The sequence below is a fragment of the Ambystoma mexicanum genome, chromosome 4q, assembly GCF_040938575.1.
Source record: "Ambystoma mexicanum isolate Mex_15411 chromosome 4q, UKY_AmexF1_1, whole genome shotgun sequence".
NCBI lineage: Eukaryota > Metazoa > Chordata > Amphibia > Caudata > Ambystomatidae > Ambystoma > Ambystoma mexicanum.
Window position 1 is genome coordinate 199,275,966 of NC_090928.1, and position 20,147 is coordinate 199,296,112.

Below are 20,147 nucleotides of genomic sequence, written 5' to 3' on the forward strand. Positions count from 1 at the left end.
CACGATAGCCAAGGCGTTGGCCGCTTTAATCGTCGTCGCCGCCGACGAGATGACTCTGCGTCCCATGGCATCCAATTTCTTTCCCTCGCCGTCCGGCGGGGAAGTCGACGTGGAGGCCGCACCCCCCCCCGCTTTCTTCCTGGCTGCCGCGGAGACGACGGAGTCCGGGGTAGGCTGCGCCCGGAGGCATAGGGGGGCCGAGTCCGGGACCCGGTACTTTTTCTCGTACCGGTCTCTTTTCGCTGGCGTCGTGGAAGGGTTCTTGAGGAGGGAAAGGCCCTCATCCCAAATGTCGTCCAACAGAGGCACTGCGAGGACCGTCTTCCTCTTGGTCTCGCGCCGTTGGTAAAGGAAGCCTTCCTTTTTCTTCTCCTCAGGGCAGAGTTGGAAAAGCTCGGATGCCCTGGCGATCATTGAGTGGAACGATCCAATCTCGTCGGGCGGAGAAGCCCTGGGGGGAGGCGACGACGGAAAATCCTCGTCGTATGCCTCGTCGTCCGTACCCGTCGCTGCCGTGTCAGTCCCCGTATCATCCCCTCGGGTGGACGGGGAGGAGGGCTGGACGGGGCGCGACGGTTGAAAAGGAGGCGGTGGATGGATCCTTCTTTTCTTGGTAGGGGGAACACCAGAAGGTCCCGGTTCTGGATCCCCCGACGGGAGAGGTTCCTCCGTCGGTAACGGTAGTCTCGTCCTTATCTCGGAGCATAAGGACTGTATAGCCAACAAAATGGCCGCTGAGTTGTCTTGCGGCGCTGGCAGAGGGGAATCCGACGGGCGAGCAGGGGCCCCGTCGGTATCCTCGACGATGTCGTCATCGTCACCTGCGTCGGGGCCCATTCCGACGGGCTGGTCTTGTTCCACGCCTAGGCCGTGGCTTAAGACCTCGATCAGTTCCTCTTCTGAGGTTGAGGCCGAATCTACGACGACGCCCTGCCCCCCCTTCTTCCCCACGGAGGGTTTCACGGGGGTCCTATCGATGGGCACGAAAGAAGACTCCCTCCGGGGAGGCAGGGAGATTCTGGGCCCCGAGGCCGCCACCACTGGTGCAGCCTCCACAGGCTGGGCCAGGGCCGCCGCGACCGTTTCGATAGAGGGCTTGGTCGAATGGATCAAGGCCTTCACCACCTTAGGTGCGCTCACCGCCTTATCCTTGAGGGAGGGGGCACTGCCACGCTCCTCCTCTGCCTTAGAGCTCGACCGGGGTCTCTCCAGGAGCTTCGCCGGGTGCTCGGCCTTCCTCTTACCCGACCCAGAGCGTTGGCTCGTGGTTGATGGTGCCGGGGAGGGTGCGCCCTGCCTGGCGCCCGTAGAGCCCGACCGTTCGGCGCTCCCGGTGCCAGCGGACTCGCGGTGCTTGGCCTTATGTTGGGCCCCCGTCGCCGGGGCGCCCTCAAAGGTCTTAGAAGACCGCTCAGATTTCTTCTTCTTCTCGCCAGACGGGCTCTTACCCTCCAGCCAGCTGGCGAGACGTTGATGGCGGTCCTTCATGGTCCGTTCCGACATGTTGCCGCAAAACGCACAGTCCTTCTCCACGTGCGTCTTGTCCCCATGAAGGCAGTAAAGGCAGAAAGAGTGTTCGTCCTCCTTGAAGACGTTCTGCAGCTGGCATCCAGGGCAGGCCCTGAACAGCTTTCCGGGCGTCGAGCTTCCCTTCTCCTGGGCCATCTCCGAGACCGGGCCTGAGAAGCTTCTGGAGTCCTCCGAAGTGTAGCTCGACGAAATCTTCACCCTTGAGGGGCACAGATGAATCCGACACGGGTCCCCGTTGATCGGATGTAGGATCGGTGGAGCTTGAGGCTCTTTTGACCGAAAATCGAAGTTTTTTGTGAAAAAGCGCGAAAAAATAGCACTAACGCTCGAGAGCAATAGCACGAGGATCCCAACACATGAACGTGCGGTAAAAATCTGAAGATGGCTGCCAGAGGCGGTGCTTAGGTAGAGGGCAGTCATTGGCTGTGGTCAGTATGACGCAGAGACCAGTGATTGGTTATTACTACGAAAGACAGATCAGAAACGAAACTGATACTGGTTTTTTCTTTACCGAGGATTCCCAGCCTGACGACGGGGAATACACATAATTTGCTGGCTAAGAGCTTTGCTGAGCGCGTGCTGTTGGGCAAATCGGTTCAACAAGCACTACGCCGAAATCCCACCAATGTACAACCAGCTCTACGAAGTTTGAACACATAACGGGTAATGCTTGAGGACAGAAAAAGGAAGGGGGGCTTGCATTTTATTTTATGTTGTAACTTTTAGAGATTGATTTTTACTTTTTCCATGCTTTGGATGTTGGAATTACTGCCACAGTAAACTTGCAAACATTCAGTGATGTTCCAGTTGAGGGGAGAACTAGGGTGCAGTGGGGGACAGGCTGTGGAGTGACTTTTTGCTTAATATTGTATGCCCCAGTTTCCTTCGATAGTCAGACAATCAACCATTGGAGATGTAATCCAACAGTTCACTTTTTCTTGTGTAATCGGGAGGAGGAAAAGAAGTCTAAACGGGGGTTCATATGATCTGACATCTCTGTTACAAGAAGCCCCAACATGTGAACATCATCTTCCTTCATCGCCTAAAACATTATTCCACAAATTGCCACCGTCTTAATGGTAACAAAGAAAACCTTTAATTTATGCGAATGTTCAAATTAGCACCGCCCATATTTATATGTAATCCATTTCCTCATTTGCATGCTCTTTAGCGTCATTTCTATACACTCGTGTAAAGAAAGAGAATCCATTTTATTTGCAGATATGCATTCTGTGCTTACTTTTGATAAGAAAAAGTTACTTACCAGTAACTACAGTTATCCAGCATTGGCATGTTTCAAACATTTACATGCTAATGGCTACTAGTCGTCAGGCTGGGACTCCTCAGTACCGTAACAAAATGTACATAAACAAAAAATTGCTTTCACTTTCTATTAGCCTCTTTTTGTGCCATTTGGCTCAAGGTCATGTTGGATGATATTCACAGAGAGCTGGAGAGAATGAGAGACTAGAGTGGAGGAGATAGGAAGAGCACGTTGAGAAGGAGATTTTAGAGGCAAAGTGAGTGAGCAGAGTACTAAATTCCATAGTGAGCTGGGCTCTATATCCCTGGTGGAGTTTAAAGAGGTTGTTGGTAGAGAGTTTTTGGAGGAGGTGGTGAACATTAAGGTGGAAGCTGGAGAGGTGTTGAAGAGTGTTTGGAAAGTTCAGAAGGAAGGTGCGAGGTTGCCTGAGGAAGTGGGTGAGTGTAAGGAAGAGCTGGGAGTGTTCAAGGAGTTTGGAAATATTAGGAAGTTTGTTGGAGGGTGATGGCAAGCAGGAGGTAGTTGTTGAAGGCAAGGGGGACTGGAGGGAAACATCAAGAGGTAGACAAAGTCCAACAAGGAGTTCGAGTCCAGGAGAAGGTGCTTAGACGAGATCAGGATGGGAGTGGGGGGTTGGGAGGAGTGGAGACTGAAGTAAACAAAAGTGGAGCTTAGAAGGAGGTGGTTAGAGGGTTTGCGACACTTCCTGGGAAAGGTCAGGAGGTGAAAGGAGGATGAAGGATAACAGGAAGAAATCGGAGGAGGAGGCGATTGACATGAGGCAGAAGGGAGGTAGGGGAAAAAAAGAGTTGAACAGACATTGTGTGAAAGAAGTTAGGTAAGGAGTGATCAGAAGAGGTTAAGCGCACAGTGATAGGAGGTAGGGGCTCGTGACAAAGCTTTCAGAAGGTCAGCAATGGCATCTAGGGCCCAATTAGGTGGACAAGGATTACTTCAGTTGGGCTTGGAATACACCCATGCCAATCTCTGCCCCTACAGCACTCTGCTGAACCAGTGACCTCCCCCAGCTGAGACCTACAACAGCCATTCTGCTCAAGGAAGGACTATCAGAGGGGCAGAGTTGTGGCAATCCAGAACACACTTGGTGAACATGTGGAACATCACCCTTCATTGGAAAGGGTCTTCTGGCGAAACAGTAACCTCTCCTGCTCTCATCCAAATGAGCTGGGCTATGTTTTTCTAAATATTGTCTTAACACCTATCCTGTCCTGGCTCTCCAAGTGAAGGTTTGCAGCTGTGGCTCCATGGAAGTGCCCTGCTTGGGTTGGCTGAGAGGACTTCCTTGCTGCAAGTTCTTTCTGGTTGGGTTTAATGTCAGAGGCTATAAGAGGTGGGGCAACCATTTTAGATTGTATTAGGGTACAGTACCTTTCTGTACGTGCATGTCTCTGCAACTCCCAACCTCTGGCTGTCACTGCAAGGGTCCGTCTCCCTGATAGTGTCTTTGGGGAGTTCCGGTTTTCTTCAGGTTAATGTGATAAACAACTATCTTCCCTTGGGTTTGAAAAGCCCTTTTTGTGGGTTAGTGTACTGCCCCACCAGTTCTTATGTCCATGTAACAGTGAACGCAATTTGCCAGTCGGATCCTGGTTTTCGGTAAGGCACCATGGCGATTGTAGGAGTTGTAGCCCCCCCCCCGGCCTCCCCCCCATTTCCTGCTCTCTGCAAGAACCTGTGGTAGTCCGTGTTAAGGAGGTCTTCTGTAGAGTGTGGGGTGTATTTACCCATGCATCCGAGCCATACCTCAAAACTGTGCAGTACTGACATGGAAAACATCATGATGGCCAGAGCTTCCCAGAAAATGCACAGGGAAATGCATGAAGAGTAGGCTGCCACTCATTTTTGCCGATGTTATGGGCACAGAAGGACACTGCCTAAAACCACCATTGGACTACCCACACAGTAGTCTGAAACCATTTGGAATGGCAATGCTGATTGCCAAAAGCAAACCCATAACTGTGGAGAATTCATTTTCTTAAATCCCAAAAAGGGGTGCAGTACCAGTACTCACCACTATCCAAAAGCCGGCGTTTTAAAACCACCAGATTTTGTAGAAAGCTGAATAAATGAACCCAAAACATGCCAAAGAAAGACATTTTAAGAGGTGGATCCAATGTAAAGTTATATTCTGAAGTGACTTGAAGGTTTATAACAAGACTGGCTGAGCTGGGGATTTCAGCAGTTTAAGTAAATGTGGACTGAAAGACACCAAAAATCTCAATGTTCAAAAGAAATGAGTGACCTACTTTTGAGTGTCACATAGGTTGCAATTGTTTAAATGTCATAGTTTTAAACTTAGAATCAGCATTATAGCTGCATATGTAAAAATGTTTAGTTTATTTGAATGCAGAAACTGGGGAACAAAAAGTGACATTTTATCTGAAACTTGGCTTAAGGAACTGAATTCTGCCTGGCAACTACCCCCATCAGGAGTGAAACTTGAGTCACAGCTGTGTTCCCAGGCCTATCTGCCTTTTGCTGGCCACACTAAGGATATGCCATCTCCCTGATAATTGAATTAAGGGGAGCCCCACAGAACACAGGAGCTCTGAACAATGCAACCCCCTTCACCCAGGCAGATGGTTTATTACAGAGGTCGTAAAACAGCTTCCTCTTGGCAGAGGCTGGGAGGGGCACTGCCCGTGAGAGCAAGCTAGCTTGGCAGAAACTGGAAAGACTGGTTTCTGTACCATGTGACCTGAAAAGACACACCTCTATAGCCAGAATATGGTTTTAGAAAAAGATGAATAACTCATAGTACGGACATGTGAAAATTTTATAAATGACACCATAATTCTTGTGATTTTTCTGCCCACATTTTAAGAGGTTTTTCGAACCGGTGGCATGTTCAGGGGGGTTTTAGCGGAAAAGAGGATATTACTCAAAATGTGTGCATGTGAAAAATCTGACACTTCATCAACTAATGTCCATACTCCTTGCGCACATGTGTGTAAATTTGGGGTAATGTGCGGTATTGCAAACCAGTTAAAAAGTGCAAAATATTGCCATTTCTGAATGCAAGCTCCCAGGAAGAGCAGATTTGACAGGGTATATCTCCTGTGATATGTGATGTGTGCATGTAATTTTAAACCAATGTTTACCTGTGCAAATATGTCTTTTGTTATCAAATATAGATTGTGTGCAAGTTGACAGGAGGAGTGGACTTTCTGCAGGCTGTAAAATGACATCACTCTGACACAACTTAGCTCCCCCAATCAAGTGAGAAATGGAAGTTTGACCAATTAGAAGCTGAGAGAGAGGTAGGGTCAGTGATGCTCACACACAACCATTTTCAAAACACATAAAAGCAGAGAGACAGGACAGATAGGGACCTTCATTTCCATCTGCAGCGGGACGCTCTGCCGGAAAAATCCATATTTACCTCCATCAAACCTCCAGAGAGACAAACTAGAGACTTCAAATCCATCAATCTCCAGAATCCAGAAGCTGTGCAGAAAGACCCAGAGAAAGCAGAGCAGTATCCAAAACCAGAGAGAGCTGAACCGGAGTGCAGTCCAAAACCTGACCAGATCCGTGGCAAGGCATATTTCTAAATATAGTGTGAGTACCTAGCAAAACTGTGCAGAACCAATCTCTTAGTTAAAATAATATAATTCAATCCTATTTTAATCTAAGTAGAACTGTCGCTTAACCGTCACCTGTCATTTGCAAAGCTGTCACTTGTCATTTTCTAGTTGCAAGCTGCACTTGTCTTTTTGAACTTTAAAATTTCAATCTGAAAAACGACCTTTATTAAATCGCTCATATCTCCGCGACCGTTTGTGCTAGAGACTTGCAGTAACTTTCATCTGAAAGCTGAGAATCTTAGCTTTTAATCGCACCAAGAACCACATTCCTACCCCTTATAGTTTTACCGCAATCGCGGAACACGCATTCGCGAATTTTGCCGCGATTTGCAAATTTCGCCACGTGTGAAAACAGAAGCTGCTTGCCTTCCATTTGCCAGAAATTCGTTTAACCTGCTAATCATTCCTGAATCATTGCAAGAGTGAGCCTGGACTAATATTAACTAGATACCACTCACCCTGAACCTCTGAAAGGGAATTAAAAGCATTTCCAGCATATTTCTCATCCATTGCTAGCACATATAAAAGCATTTGGGCCTGTGTTTTCAAAACTCCTATCTGTTTTCTTTAAGCGTGCTTGGGGGGGATTGAACTGAATTACATTGATTGCATTTCTGAGAACTGTGTGCTTTCCTCCCATTTCCTTGCATTGCATAAAGAGGGGGGGAGTGAATAGCCAGAGAAAAGTGATTACATTGTTTGGTTGAAATCATATTGAGTATTTTCTGTACTGCATTCATTGAATATTGCATCCACCTGAGCTTACATAAAGCATTCTGTACCACCTTCTTCTTTTGTTCCTATTCACCTGTGTGCTACCTTATCCATTTCATGTCAACTCCTTATTGATTATAGAGAAGCGTGCTAGTGCCAGATTCTCCCTGGTTAATCTTTATCATATCAGATTAAGTGTGATATCCAATTATTAATTTATTATAAAGCGTGATATATATATATATATATATTGTTTAAATTATCAATTAAACCTTTTAACTTGCAAAACAGAACTACTTCTTGGCTCAGTGGGGTCAGGGGGATTCTGAGAGAGGGGTGTTATATAAGGGTAGTCATCCAGAACGCATGAACTGGACATAAAGATATATCAATAAGGGTTTCCATTCAGTATTATAGACTAGGCGTTGACTTAGCTGTAGTGTTGAATTGAATCTTCTTACAAGAGCTATATTGCCTTTTTGGGATTTAACTGGGCTTTCCCTTGGTGGTCTCTTCCAGGGTCCCCTCAATGCCTTATGCGGACCAGGTTTTGAATTGGACCCAGTGGGGAACTCTGAAAGTAGTAGTGTTCTCTTCTATTCTTTCTCCTACTGACCTGGATGAAGGAGGTTCTCTTGTTTGTAGTGGTGACTATGCTGTCTGCCATGTGACTTCCCCCTGCTATGAAGAGGGGGTGCTTTGAAGGTGAACCAAGGGGCTTTAGTACTAGCCGGTTAGTAACCCCTGAATCCCAGCAGGGGATGTCATAACACTTTCTCGGACTGACATGACAAAAATGTATTCTCAATTTCACCAAAATACTTTACTGTATTCAGAAATATTCAACAACTGAGAATACCAAAATACTTTACTGTATTCAGAAATATTCAACAACTGAGATACATGAACTGTACATGATTTAACTACTGAATAACAGTTCTGCAAAGTGGAATCTTTAAACTGTCGATAGGAAAACCAAATTGCAAGACCTACTTCTAAGATTTGCAGGTTTGTTGTCCTCTTCAAAGCCAACAACCAGTCAAAAAAGATTCATTCCAACAAAACACTTTACATTGAGCTGAGAATTAGGTCCACAGTAACGTCTATAATTAAATAGACACAGAATATGGAGCAAATAAGAAAAGTGTCGCTCCATAAGAGAATTACACTGTTCTTATTTTACATGGTGAGCTGAATCTATGAGCAGCAAAGTACCAGAATGCAAAGGGACAAAATACAGAGTACACACATTCAAAAGCGTCAAACAATAGCCTTCCTCCCATAACAGTGTCCCATCTCTATTCCACTGTCCATGGTCACTGTACGGGAATGTCTTAGAAATCGGGCACAGTCCCAATACAGAGTCTGTCCATAGCTATTAAGTTACACAGTTCGCACAGCATGACCTCACACCCCTTGAAATCTCAGATAATTTCTATTATGTGAACACCCTACCCTTCCCTACTCGTGGGGGCAAACGCCAAACATCCATCTGTTAAGTATCATGCTCTTTGAGGTCCATGTCAAGGGTACCCAATAAGGATTTCACATCCAACCAAAAACGTTTGACTCAATCGAGTCACTGACCCTAGAAGTCCCCACAAACCTAATGTGTTCCTAGGAGGCCACCTCTAAAATGCGTCCAAGAAAATGGTTTGGCTTTGTGCTCCCACCTCCCCGCTCCCCGCACTATCCCTCTCCACGAACGTGCAACCAAATAATTCCCTAAAGTCTACAGCACTTTATTAAATGATGTGGCTTGAGGTGTGTCTGGCTTCCATCTCTCCGTTACCTGGCTGGGAGAAACCTTCGATCGTCAGGCCACCAAATACTGACATCCCGTTGGGCTTTCATAATGAACAATAAACATGCAAATGAGCGCCAGTGAAATTATTTATATGTAGATTTTCCTCATACATATTCATTTACGTCTAGGATATCCTGAAAACCAGGTTGGATGTTATCATTTGATTTGCTGAGGATCTGAACCCCAAGTGGGAAAGATGTGCCAGCCAGGTGCCACAAAGTCCTATGAAACCATATATTTAATTCTCGTAGATAAAACAGAAGTGCATTTTTATTACATTCACAGAGCGATGAAACTACTGAAACTGCGACATCGTGGTCAGGCTTCATAGGGGGAACAATGATTTAGACATCAGCATACAGAGGCTGTTGTATCTTTTACACTATGGCATGTCACAACCATACAGGGAACAATGCACTGCACATTTCCATGACAACCCCACTGCACAATGACAATGGCAGCAATGGATGGGCTGAACGAATGGCCTTTCTTTAAACGATGGGAGTTCTCACCATCACTCCCATTTGTGAAGCAGCCATGCTGGAAGCCATGCAGAGCATCTTAGAGGTTCCGCGAATGAAAGTAGCATGCAGCTTTCAAAATTGCTAACACCAGTGTTGTATGAATAAAAAAAGACCCTAAATAGCAAAATGTGCATTATAAAAGGGGTGTCAGTTTAAAAGTAAAAACTATGGACATTCCTTTAGCAGCAATATGTCGTGCTCACAAACAAAACACCTCAGAACGAATGCTCCCCCAAAACAAACAAAAGCTTTGCCACAACAAGTCCAGTTTGTTTGGCTACCTACCCGTACTGTTCAGGCTGGTGCATCATGGGAGACTGAGCGTTGACATAGTTGGGGTGCTGTGAAGAAAACATGGCCCGTCCGCCAGCCCCAGACTGGCTGGGATAAGCAGGCGACCTAATGTATGGTGGCCTAGAGCAGGACGAAAGAACATCTTCTTTGAATTGGTTCTGTTAACACAAGCATGAAACACACCTGACAGATTAGCATGGCAGTCTCAAATGGTATGATCAAATGCCATTAAAGCTACTTGTAGGATAATTTAGGGGGTCTGGGGTGAACTCTGCAAAGCAAACACCTAGTACTGAGGGCAAAGCTATCCACTCAGCAATGGAATGACAATAGACAATATGAAAGGGCTGGTCCTCACTGGCACCATGGTCCTCACTGGCAACATGTTCAGGTGGGTAAGCCCGGGTCCGTGTAAATGCGTAAGGAAGCTGAAATTACTGGAATGATTGAAATCGGGCACAGTTAAAAGTGATACAAATAAAAAGAATACTCTGTTGGTGTGGGTGGTTGAGTGCCTATTGAACACGAAATCCCGAATACAATCAATGCTTCATTAAACAAAGTGACAACATCTCTGCATTCTTTATCAGCTACAAACGAGGTATTACAATCTCCAAGCTACTCCCTGCATTAACCTTTCTTCTTCCCGTAATCATACGTCTAGGGGCACACGTTGTAGCAGTAACAAAGTACTCTGGGTCAGACCAGCTTTACACCCCCGGTCACCCCACTGCAGGGACCCGCCAACAGATTCTAGGTAGGACAGGCCAAGGGAGCTAGCATTCCCGTGAATAGGCCCCCTGCATCAACACCATCTGGAGCAGCAATACAATCAACCAGACCAGACCTGGTGCGGCCTAGCACCGATTTCGATCGGCAAGGCGAAAAAGAAGTGGGTCACAGATGGCTTGAGTCAGAAGTCTGTCTATCCCCAAGTATTTAAAAATATTTCAAGCTTGTAGCTCAATATATACATTTTTTTTTGGGAGCGAGTCTGAAGAGGCTACTTCGGCACTTAATGAATACATAATCTATGAACCTGCAGCATTCCTTTCCTGCATTTAATGGTTTAGGGCACTTGTAGATATCAAGTAAAGCCATTGCCCCGCTTCTGAATGGTCTTGTTCACAATATTGGCCGAGTACCAGGTATTCAGCCCGTGGACACGTACAAATAGTGCTTTTTATTTTCAATATTACACCTGGATGTATACCTGCCATGCGTAGAGTTCGCAGCTGCTTGCATCACTGCAGCAGCTGCCTCCTGCGCCTTGCGATTTACAGATGGCATAGGCGGGCCCATGCCGGGGCCTCCCTGTAGAGTCATGCCCGGAGAATTAGGGGTCATGCCGCTCATGTTCCCAGTAAACGGTCGACTCTGCATCCCAGCAGCTGGCATACGGCCCATCGGCATGGTGCCACAGGGCTGGTTTGGCCCCTGGCCATGCATCTGGCTGTTCATCCCCATGCCAGGCCCTGGGCCGCTGTAGTTCGTGTTTGGTACACCCGTATACGTAGGAGGTCTGGTGTAGTTCCCTAAAACGCAAACAAAAAGGGACACAACGTAAGATTTCAGTTGTAACAAACAGGCATTGCTTTATTTAGAAGGCTTCTCCTTATAATCAATGGGTATGTGCCTTTTGGCACAATGAATGCTGCTAAATTGCAATCTATGCATTCAAGTACATTTCCGTACAAGCATTACACAAAGCATATCCAGGAAAGGGCTTCAGAGTCCATCAGTACACCACTAGTGTTTTTGTTTGCTTGTGGGTGTTTCAACATTACAGTCTGTAATATTTTACCACTGCTGGCCTACCTATGCAGCTTACGATAAGAATTAACGATTTAATTTATCTAAAAGAATATTAAGTACAGCAATACAGTTATTAAAAACGTACGTTTTAAAATAAACTTATACAAATCATATATTGGCACAACCAGAGGCCACAAACACCATCCCACCACATGGTATGGTAGACCGGTAGGTTGAGGTGCAAGGTTATCATGCAATTAACAAATTACTTACCCCTGGTAGTGCTCTTTCTACTGTATGTTCCTCCCACGGATTACTCATCTTAGATATTTATTCTCCTGTTTTGCAGCTTTCTGAAACTTTTTCCCAGTAGGGGTAGTTCTGCGCACTGGCGCTGATAGCAGTCTCGTCTGTGACTGGACAGGACGTTGCGTTGAGTACAAATAGTGAACTCGGTGCCCTGTGATCTCAGTTGTCGTTTCTTCCCATTGCACAGCCGTGTTAGGGATTGGAGTCAAAAAAGTTAAGCATTAAAGGAGAGTCATTGCATTATTTTAATAGAGTTCCGTAACTGTGGGGTAGGTTGGGGGGACGATGAGGAATCTGTGGGAGGACCATCCAGTAGAAATAACATTACCGGGGTTAAATTCTTCTAATGCGTTGTGTCCTCCCACAGATTCCTCATATTAGATAGACTTCAATCGCAGTAAGACTATTACGGAGGAGGGGAGGAGGGAAATCCATCGCGATTAGGTCACTGCTTGTTGCAGGATACCCCTGCTGAAAGGAGACTCATTTGCAGATACTGTGTCCATGCAGTAGTGTTTTGCAAATGTGTGTACGGCGGACTGCGTTGCGGCCTGACTGATATCCTTTACAGGTACCCTTCTTTTGAGAGCAGAGGTAGCTGCCACACCTCTACTGGAATGTGCCCTGAAGCCTTCAGGGATTTCCTTACCCACTCTGGCGTAGCATTCAGACACAAAGCACTATCCACCTAGAGATGCTTTGCTTAGTTATTCCTCTATTCGTTTTCGGGCCTGTGTATCCAATGAACAGCTGGTCTTCCAGCCTGAATTGTCTTGTCCTCGTGATGTAGAAACTCAGAGCCTTCTTTGGTTCGACACTATATAGCTGTTCATTCTCCTTGGTTGGATGAGGAGGTGAATAGGTGGCTGGCAGACAGATGAAATTCAGATACGACCTTTGGGAGGACCAAGAGGCACACTCCAAGAGTCACCTTGTTGCAGGAAAATCTTGTAAAAGGTGGCTTATAGGACATGGCCTGCAATTTGCATACTCTCCGGGCGGAGGAAATAGCGACCAAATAGGCCATCATCCAAGATAGTAGCCTCAAAGGACACGAGTGTAATGGCTCAAATGCGGAATCCATGAGGAAAGTTAACACTAAGTTTAAAACGTATGCTAGGACCAAGAAAGGTGCCAGAGGGAAAGGGTTAGGCCTTTTAAAAACTGAACCACAAGGGAGAATCGAGAAGTTTGACTCTTGTTCTGGAGTGCGCTTGAAAATAGAAAGTGGCTCTAAGCCCTTGATGGTGGCAACCTGAAGGCCCTGTCTTGCCAAATTAAGGAAGGATAACACCCTTGAAGTGTCACATAAAGGATCCACATGCTGTGCTCCGCACCAGAATTTATTCCAACAGCAGCAGTACAGACCTTTAGTTGCTGGCCTTCTATTTGAAAGCAACACCTCCATCACATCTTTCAAAAGGTCCTAATCCATGTACCCTAGCCTTTCAGAAGCCAGGCGTTCAGGTTGAACGTGTGCACACTCGGGTGAAGAACCACGCCTCTGGGTAAGACTATGTGGAGGGCAGATGGCCATATCCAGAAGGTCCGGGTACCATTTTCTCCTGGTCCAATCTGGGGCAATCAAGATCATGGTTGCTCCATACCTCTGCAACCCCCTGATCAGTTAAGGAATGACAGGAATTGGCGGGAAGGCATGTCATAACACTTGTCATCCCTGTCAGGTGGTACGGATGGATAGGCCCTCGACTTATTGCTCACAGTCTCAGCCTGTACCACCAAACTGTCCTGAGCCGGATGCCTTGTTAGGAATTTCGGGTCAGCTGAAGCTGGTTTATACTTTTTTGCAAAACCCTCATGAACTCTCTGGAACTGCGTGGTTCTGAATAAGGACAAGAGATTTGGTCGCCTTAGCATAGGCCCTTCTCGCAACAAATTATCTCCCCCATCCCGAAAATCTTGTTATAGTATCCTGTTTTAGTGTTCCTGTCAAAATGGTATTTCTTCCACCAATTCCCTTGTTGATAAAATATTGATGTTCAAACATCATCTGTTGCATATTTTGTTGATTCCAAACCATGACACGGCACAGCAAATGACTGGACATGTCCCTTTATTGCTAGAATAAATGACAAGAAAATTCACTAGAGAAGCGTAAAGGTTTAGCTCAGTGAAATCTAGTGTAGTTTAGTACCCTGTGCGGCAGTGGGGAAAAACACAAACTGAACAATATTTCCCGGTGAAAATGGTCTTGGGCCACGCCCTAGAGAGCTGCAAACCATTTAAAAGGCAAAAGGGACCATTGAGATGGGTGTTCTGAACATACCAAAGAACTGCAACCCGATGGATAGCAATGAAGAATCCAGAGAGCGGAAAATGTTAACACGAGGAAGGAGTGCTGAATTCTGGCCTACGATAGACATCAAGCAGTAATCAATGACAAGACTAAAGACATACACAAGATGTTGCAGAGATTCACAGCCTCCAGAACTCACCCACAGGGGAAGGCAGGTAGGTGCTGGAGAATGTCACTTGGTGACATTGAGAACATTCAGGGAAGAAAGGTTGTCCTAGAGTGGGGAAATGGCAAGGCTGAGGAGCGTGAATGGTCAAGGTAGCATGAAGCAGATACTAAAGAGAAAAAAAAGTTGGAAAGAAGGGTAGGGAGTGAAGGAGCATGCAGACGAGGTCAATGCCAAGGACGTGAAGGACAGGTCAGCTGGCCAGAGCGTGGAGATAATGAGATGTAGGCTGAACGCTGGAGAGCAACTCAAGAGGAAGAACTCAGTGCTTTGCAAACCAAATTGAGAAACACTGACTTCTGGAACTTGGGCAGGTTTCTAGCGATACTGAGAAGTGACATTGAATTGGTAAATGCTAACATCTGGGACTAGGATCACAAGTTCTGAGAACTACTGAGAAAGGGGTGGAAAGGAGAACCAGTGAATGCTGGCACTTAAAGTGTGAAATCCAAAATCCATTGAGAAAGATTGAATGGTGAAGGACTGCATTCTGGGAACTGAAGTCAAGTTTCTCAAACTTGAGATGGTGACAAAGGAGAACCATCTCATGCTGGGAAGTGGAAGGCCAAGTTCCCAGATACAGCTGACAGAGACTTAAGGATGTGCTACCACTGCTGGCGGCAAGTGAAGGCAAAGTTCTTTGCTGGCTTTTATATAGATAAAGAGGGATCTGTGACTTTTGACTGAGGTTTCGGTCCTGGACGCTCAGACAACTTAATTTAATACATATTTTGAACTCCATTTTTGGTATGACATGCTCATTTGAAGCACTGCCATAGTAATCTGAAACAGAAAATATCCATATAAAAAAAAAAATAAGAAAGAGACTAAGCTCATTAGTCATACATCTATAGCTGAATCCTAGACGTGTACTTTTGTTTCGCTTCCTGGAGGATTCCCTTTTAGGGTTCCTAGTTTACTATTGACTAAGAAAAACAAGTGTGTAAATATTCAGGAACCATAGTGAACAAATTGAAGATTTTGGCATGTGATTTAATAGACTTTGGAGATATTATATGGCATTCGCCGAAGATTCTTAGAAAATGTAATTAGTTTAAAGAAAAGTAAACATAGAAAAACCCTAGACAGAGTAAAATTCCTCTGCCACGTGGATATAGTTGTGGCCCTCGTGTGTTCGGCTGATTACAGAAGGTGACAGAGGTGACGTCACAGGTAGCCCCTTGCAGGACTGTTAGTTGAGGCAGGTTCGTGAAACATTGCACATCGTCGTTTTCACGTGCATTTAAAGTGCCGTTTAGTCTTGCACGGATTGAGTGGTATCCTGACTAAGAGGCAAGGACTAGAAGCAGACAAAGTCAATGAACACAGGAGGATCCCACACGACTTGCCTCGCTATGACTGGAGACCAGAAAACATATTCAATGTCAGTTATAAAGGCACCCTTGTTGTGCATGTAATACCGAAGCCTTTGTTTAATAAACTGATTTACACAATGTGCTGGCAAACCATAAAGTATTCCAATTGCACAGAGAAGAGTCCAGAGGCAGGATTCCTAATGACAAAGTCTAAATGAGTGCAACTATGCATTAAAGCTTCTGGAATAACGAACACTACCAATGCCGTTCCAACATGTAGGCATTCTTCTAGCGAAGGCCGTCATAACGGTCTCTATGTCGAATAGGAAATGTAGAGCACTACATACTGAACTGAAATGATTCCGAAATTAAGATAACTATATGACTGAGAACTAACACAAGGACGCACGCATGCATGAATCCATTCATGCAAACACACACATTGGTGCATTCTTCTTTTCCTCCCTACTTTAAGCATGGAATTTATGTTGAGCTCCAGTTACCATGCACAGTCGTTGTGTTGAGACTGGGCATTTCCTGACACACAGGGCTAATGTGGGAAAGAATACGTGCACTAGGAAGACACGGGAAGGGAGTCAACAGATCAGGCACGTGGTCTAGTTAAAGTTAGTGACTGTTGTGAGTACTATAGTCCTAGTCCGGAGCCCCTTTCCTCCATACTCATGGGACGTCATGGACAGGACATAGGAGTACATTCATCTTAGAAGATGAAAGAATTAAGGACAAGAACGGAACCAGTGCGCCTTAGGTGCAACGCTTTGCTGAAGCAAATACACAACCCTGAAAACATGCACTGGACCTGTGTAAACGCTCACTAGAGCATTTAAAGGGGGGGGGGGGGTTTGCAGCCGTTTCTGAGAAGGACAATATTTCCTAAGAATGTTGATGTCCATTTGACGTTGGAGCACAGGCGTGTTCACAAGCCACCAGCTCAGAAAGAAAGAATGAACAATTTGTCGATTATGAAGGGTTCTGCATAGCTATCGCTCATGGTTCCCACGGTAGCTCAGACAGCCTAATCACTGTAATCAGGATGTACGGCCTATCCACCAACTCCCACTCACAAGCCGTATTCTCATCGTGTGTGAGTGGGATGGTGGTGGCCCTCTTACTCAAGGCACGGGCTGGCTCCCTGACATCTGAAGAATGTTTCAAACGCACATTGTGACATTATCCCTATTCACGTGGCCCCAGCAGGGGGGAATTTATTTTCCCTCTACAGCTGACTCATTTCAGTTTAGCCTCTTTCTCTGCAGGCATGCTGCCGCCTTCGCATGCCAAGGATAAAAACGGCTCTGACTTTTTTTTTTTTTAGAAACACAGCATGTATGCATGTGGGGTTGCTCGACGCTTGGAATTTTGTAATGTGGTTTCACAAACAAAGGCTACATTGAGCAATGGCGAGTTTAACAGCTCAGTCAACCAGTTAAATGTCCCATTATTTCCACTTCCTCAGTAATTTCAGTTCTCAAGATAATCAGCCCAAGTGCGTCCTTCGATGTTTATGTCCAATTGCCCCAAAGCTATGTTGACATACAAGTGAATAACTAATGAAAGGTTTTCAACAGTGCTGGATGAGAAGAACTAACACATCAGAGTATAACACAGTCGCTGCGTGGAAGCTGCTCATTCCTGGCAAGTTGCCAGTCAGTGACTTTTGGAGATGAGCTTTATTCTGAAGGCATTTTCCTGATTATAAATTACTACATTAATTTACTTTAACAAGATTCCTTACCAGTAACTATCGGCTGTACCTTATTCCGGTCCCGCAGTGGCAATGCTTCCACGCTTCCATTTTCACTTTAAGCACGAAACAATTTAAAACCACCTCCAGTTGAGGGTTTACAGACTGGCAATGCAAAGATTCAGCCAGATGAAATAAATATCTGTTCAAAGCACACCAAGGTGACAACTTTAATATGGCAGCTGTTGTTCCAAACTTTAAAAAACTGCTTTAGGAAAGCTAGGTTTATGTTTTTCAATTCACTGATTTCAAATCAGCATCACTTTTGTATGTAAACAAGGTAAGGTGAAAAAAAACCTGCCAATTACGGAACAAGAGTCATTTTTTAAATCTAAATTAATATTTGATGATTGCCAGTTTTCAGTATTTAATTTGGTGCACATAAACAATATTGTCCAAACGTTGACCAATTACTTATTTGCCTCTGCACTTTGGTAAAGCACCAGCCTCATGACCAGGATTAAGATTGCATGTCAGGATGTTCACTGAAATGACTCAACAAGGTGACACAATTACTGCGGAATATCTAGCTTCGCTAGCCCCATATGCACTATTCATGTACCCACTCCTTTACAAAAAAAAGCTAAGCAGTACCCAATAGAAATACAAGATTTGGGCAAAGTACCTACTGGCTGAAGATTTTCTGAATCAGAGGCTTGTCAAATTTGGCATGTTCCTTGAAGATAATGGCCAGGCTGTAGAATTATATTCCCTGCTTTTGATAAACCAGTCACTAACGCCACTGTTAAATTATTAATAATGCAATTACAAAAATATAATAAATGGTATTTTTCCTGACAAAAGCAAGTCTTTAACACAACTCCCCCCAATGCGTTGCTGATTTTATTTCGCCTGCTATTTTATGTAAACCACAGGTGTGCTGTTGACCCATTTGCAATTAATAAAATGAGTGGGAAGTTGTAAGAGTCTGACTGTTACTACCAGATAGAGAAAATCAACAAACTTGACTGAAGTCTGAATGCAGCTTCCAAAATCAGAACACAAGTGGCCATCTCAACTCATCTCCCAGACATCATTAATAAAAGAAGCAGTGATACTAAGGGTACTGACTGCTTGCAGCAGGTAATTCATTTTCTCTGCACCATCGCAAGCCTGCCAGCCGAGATTCCAAGACAACTGTAGGGGTTTGGACCCCAGCCCAGACACCGAAATCCGTCCCACCCTGCCCACTATGAAAGCAGAAGCTGCTGCTCGGATCTCCTAGGGAAGGAAGCATTAGGCACCATTGAGAAGATAGAAGACATGCAAGAAACGCGTACAATCACAAAACCTCTCAGGGTATTCTCAACCACAACTAATAAATACCAGCTAGCGTTGATCGTGTGTGTTGAACACCAAACCCAGGTTATTCAATGTGTTTGCGTTTATCGTGTATCTCCCTTATATATGGCGGTGTTCCCTTAGGGGCAGCATGTTCGATCATCAACAATATATTCGTGTTCTCAACATGAAGCTATTTAAGTGTCCAGGAGTGGTACCATTCATAACTTTATTTAAAAGAGTAAAGTAGTCATTGATGGCACCTTGGCCACATGTAAATATGTAAATTTGCACACAAAAGAAACCCACACAATGTGCTCAAGCGAGGATCTATTTTATAATGAATCTTACAACACGTATAACATAACAACAATATGATGTTTGATGGCTTGAAGGGAAACATTGTTCTGGTTGGTCCCGGTCTGAAAGTAAATATGGGGCAGGGGCACTCAACTCGAAAAACAGCAAGCAAGTTAAAGAAATAGAAATGTCAATTTCAGGTATATGCCTAATATGTAGTGCAGCAGTTATGCAACGTGGCCCTGTATGTTAGGCATGATGTAGTCTCAGCCACAGAGTGCCAAGTATCCTTCTAAAATAGCTCCACAATCGAGTACATTTGGGGGTTTATTTAGGAGTTTGGAAGGGGGGGGTAGTTTACATAATTGCAGGGAGCATCCATCATTAATTCAAATGGTTAAATGTAATCGGGATACCACTCAATCCGTGCAAGACTAAACAGCACTTTAAATGCACGTGAAAACGAGGAAGTGCACTGTTTCACGAACCTGCCTCAACTAACACTGCTGCGAGGGGCTGCCTGTGATGTCACATATCTTCCTTTAAATATCTCAATCAAAAATACATAAGTGAACCGTTTCCACGCCAGCACTCGCCTCAAAAGGCTCGTGTGGGCCCTACAGTATTAACACATTCATTCTTTAATAGGCTTGTCATACTTCAACAACATAGCCCCCCAATAGTGTACCCGTATTAATGGGTATTCCTGTAAGGTACTTCATGTCACACAAATAGGAAAGGTTTAGCTGCATGGACTACAATCTTTAGTAAATCTCAATTTCTTCCCGAACAAACTTACTGTGAAACGTGCAATTATTCAGCAAGTCCCACTACAAAGATACAAACGTTCGCAAAGGACATACTAGGAAATGGGAAACACAGCCATATTTCCAGATTTCTCTAATAGATTAGTAATTGCCTGGAACCGGCTCTGACAGCAAACAGATGGATCAAGCATTAAATAATAGCGGTCCAGCAGAAGCCAGGCCAAGCCACATCAGCTGGATGTCTCTGGTGAACATGTCCAAGTGCCCACACTTCCCTCGTGTCACTGCTGAATAATTCCAGCTAGAAAAGGGAAATAAACACCTCTTGGAATAGTAATACCTGATAACATATGCCCAAAACCAGTGTTCAAAATTAAAAACGTGAGAGACAGTCATAACAAATGTAGTAGCAGTTAGTTATTTAATTCAG

General features: G+C 45.0%; 1 protein-coding gene across 4 annotated transcripts in view; it reads right to left on the reverse strand.

Annotated features, from left to right (window-relative positions):
• Positions 1-20,147, reverse strand: part of ARID1B (AT-rich interaction domain 1B) — a 1,170,625-nt gene that overhangs the window by 211,341 nt on the left and 939,137 nt on the right. For all 4 annotated transcript variants that reach the window (XM_069607734.1, XM_069607732.1, XM_069607733.1 and 1 more), the window contains one exon: positions 10,955-11,276. In XM_069607734.1, coding sequence (XP_069463835.1) covers positions 10,955-11,276 — 322 coding nt within the window. The remainder of the gene's footprint in view (positions 1-10,954; positions 11,277-20,147) is intronic.